Source organism: Hermetia illucens, chromosome 2 (genome assembly GCF_905115235.1).
Source record: "Hermetia illucens chromosome 2, iHerIll2.2.curated.20191125, whole genome shotgun sequence".
Taxonomy (NCBI): Eukaryota; Metazoa; Arthropoda; class Insecta; order Diptera; family Stratiomyidae; genus Hermetia; species Hermetia illucens.
The window spans coordinates 45,296,497-45,299,963 of record NC_051850.1 but is presented as its reverse complement, the minus strand read 5'-3'; the positions used below and the strand labels follow the sequence as shown (position 1 = coordinate 45,299,963).

At 40.5% G+C, this 3,467-nt stretch overlaps 1 protein-coding gene across 1 annotated transcript; it reads right to left on the bottom strand.

The window, feature by feature from the left end:
• Positions 1–1,417: 1,417 nt before the first annotated feature.
• LOC119649461 (enhancer of split m4 protein) lies at positions 1,418–2,118 on the bottom strand. The gene has a single exon (XM_038051616.1). It carries the CDS (start codon positions 2,056–2,058, stop codon positions 1,696–1,698), a length of 363 nt encoding a protein of 120 aa, XP_037907544.1. The 5' UTR covers positions 2,059–2,118; the 3' UTR covers positions 1,418–1,695.
• Positions 2,119–3,467: the final 1,349 nt, after the last annotated feature.

Sequence of the window (3,467 nt, the reverse complement as noted above, 5' to 3'; positions counted from 1 at the left end):
TCATTACAGGAGGGACACGTATCATCTTCGGTAATTCCTATTCTGAACATATGCCCAGCTAGTGAATTATGGCCTGTCAGAATGCCCACAATACACCTGCAAGTCCTCCTGCTTTTCGACAGGATAAACTTTGCGGTACGTATGATGGGTTCTGGCAGGAAAAGTTTGGTGTGTCGAGCAGCATTTAGGCTCTGTCACCTGTCATTATGGGAAACTTGTTCCCAGTTTTTAAAAACAGATTTAGCCAATGCTACTGATACTCCGATTGCTGGCTCCAGTCCCGGCATAGGGGAGATTGACCCCTTTTTCGCTAAAGCGTCCGAGATTTCATTTCCCTCTATGCCACAGTGACCAGGTACCCAGAGTAGTTCCACTGTATTGAATCTAGACATAGAGTTCAAACGGTTTCGGCAGTCCTGAACGATTTTCGAGGTGATCACTGCTCAATGCCCTCAATGCAGCTTGACTGTCACTGCAGATTGCGATGCGCCTGCCCTTCAACCGCTCGTCAATCACCCAGTTTGCCACCCTTAGGATCGCATAAACTTCGGCTTGAAAAACCGTTGCATATTGTCCCAAAGGAAAAGCCCACTTCTCGTTTTTATTCCAGAGATAGACTCCAGAACCCTCTCCCCCCTCCAGAACCCTCTTCTGTTTGACTCTGCTGAAAGATATCCTTTCAAACGTTTCGTGTAATTTTACGATATCCAGCTGTCCCAGGCTTCTACCAAATTCGGTAGGTCTGGCAAAAGAAATTACTTGAAATGCACGTTGGCGCAGGATTTGGCGTTGTAACATTTTGGAAGTAAATGTAATCTTCACCTAACGTAAACCAGATTATTTGGATAACGTCTAAATATGATATAGGTTCCATATGAGGATATGATGTTTAGTCTTATATGAATGTGCTAAAACCGTCTAAAAGGATCAATCCAATTAGTTCTAAGTTTAGACCAACCAAACCAACTCTGGTTTGGGTCTTCGATAAAGCACAACCGGCCCTCTGGCTGTAAAGGATCACAACAACTCAATTTACTTTACCATTAAAAACGTGGATTTAGGAAAATTCAGATACTCCCGCATAATAAAGTATTGCGTCCAACCACCAAAGTGGTATACCTTGAATTTAGAATGCGAACTTCCTCCTAAAATCGGGTAGAGGGCGTTTTAGAATACTAGGAAACCGACAACCTCACTGGAAAATTCAAATATTAAGCAATTTCCTGGTTCCGAATATGAAGCTCGCCTAAACTGTGGGGAATCACTAAAAGAAATGTAACGTGAAATCCATACAACGTTATAAGTACGAATAGAGGAAGGCGCGGGGAAATGCAGTTTGTGGTTCCAAAATTAGGACTCTAGTGCGACCCTTAATTAAATTTTCAATATAAAAAGCCATATTTAATTTTTGTTTGTAAATATATTTTTAATTTCTCGATCTTATGATAAGTATACAATCAAAATGGAAGACATGATTATACATTTTTTTCTTATAAAACTTTTCTGCACTCTAAACATCACAGTAGAGTAGCGCCTAAATATCACTTCTCAAGTAAAGCTATTCGTTGCCGCTGAGCCATGCTCAATCTCTGCATTTCCTCGAAGGTCCTCGAAGCCGAACGTCCATTTTAATCCATGACCGAGTCAAAGAAATCACCACTGTGCGTCAATGATCCTTCCCAGCGACCTGATCAATTAACTGCTCATCTGTGTTGAGGTCCAGAAGAATGTTCCGATTTCCGTACGGACATAATGCACTGGAACGCAACGTTGACGCTGGCCCGATAACTTGTTGAGCAACTGCTCCTCCAGCATCTCGTTGGCGTCATTCTGGTCCAATTCTTCGGAAGATGCTTCACTACGGATCTCCTCCAAAGACGAGTTGTAGTTGTTGTCCAAAATTTCGGCAAGAGTTTTCCGCGTGCAGGATTTCCTTTTCACGATTTTCAAAATGGGTTTGAGGACTTTGCGAAGTCTTCGAACTGGAGATACTTTTCCACTATCGTTTGAAATCAAAGTGGAGTTATCGAATTTGTATTCACGACGTAAGAACGACATTTTTGCGTTTTCAAATTGTAACTTCTCTCAAAATTCCTTACGAACTGTTCAGATAGAACTTGTTGCTTCAACTGATGACCCCTGCACGTGGGTGCATCCTTAAATAGCACAAGATCGGGAAAGATCCTCCCTCTCCATGTCCGACTGCAGCCAATCAGGTACCCTAAAATCGGCAGGTGTTTTGAGTCCGCATGATTTACTGCATCTCTGGATTCACTCAAGTGTAATAGATGCGAACGGGACAGAGTAAGAAATAGTTTCAAATTTCGGTATTGTTTACATGGGTGCCCTTGGTGCCGGACAACTCAGCGATCCCTTAGGACCTTTTTCACTTTCTGAATTCGTCATGGACGCATTCAGGAAGGATTACGTGCAGTGGAATTTCATGTAAGGTTGAGGGTGAGAGTTGGAATTCAGGTAGGCCCGGGAAAATCTATTCAATATTTTAATATCTGATTTTATGGGTAACCGTTCCTTTCGTTTGGAGGAAATTCCAAGTACCTGTACGATGAGGTGAAGGTTGACGGAATATTGATTAGGTGCATGGTGATTAGGGTGAGATTTTAATAAGTACATGCAAGACATGTAGGATTAAAATGAGTGTCAATAGCATTGGCACCGAGAATTAAGTAGAAAATGTTATATGATTGGAATTAGGAATGTGGAAGTAAAGTATTAGTTGGAGATAAATCCTGTGAGAGAAGATAATTGTTCCTTTACAGAGCACAACCATTAACTTACGGGAGAGGAATTATAAATATGAAGTTTCATGTGTTTATGGATATCAGGCCTCACCAAATACACGGATAAAGCGAGAATTGGAAATTATTTGAATTAATAACTGAGTCTGCAGAAACACATAGGATTCTGTGATTGTCTTAAAAAACAACTCTGTCACATTGTTAACGATGATGAACCAACTTGCTTGGCGTTCGATAGCATAGGCTTGCGAAATATCTTATTACAAATGGAATATACATGACCTACTATGAGTGTCTGATGTATTAAGGACATCGTCGTTAAACTACTGAAGCTACAAATATTAGACAAAAACTGCAAGGGATTTTCTTAAAATATATGGAGGTAAAAAATCAGGCCAACAGTTGATAAACAACTCCCACGTTCCGGTAGATATCTTTTTTAGTAAAGAACGGAACGATGAATTACATAATTACGATTGGAGAATTAACGAGCCTGGATTGGATACTCTAACCGATATAACTAACAACAGTGGAATTCCAGTCAGAAAATATGAGTTCCGCCCATAAAAAAGTGCTATTTTCGAGCCCTTTCTTGAGGTTTTGAGCTATTTTCCAGAGAAAAACCTATCGCACATATGACGTTTTATTTTACGACACTTAAAATCCTTTGGCTTGCAAAACTTAACTGATAAAATTTTGTGCTGGCAT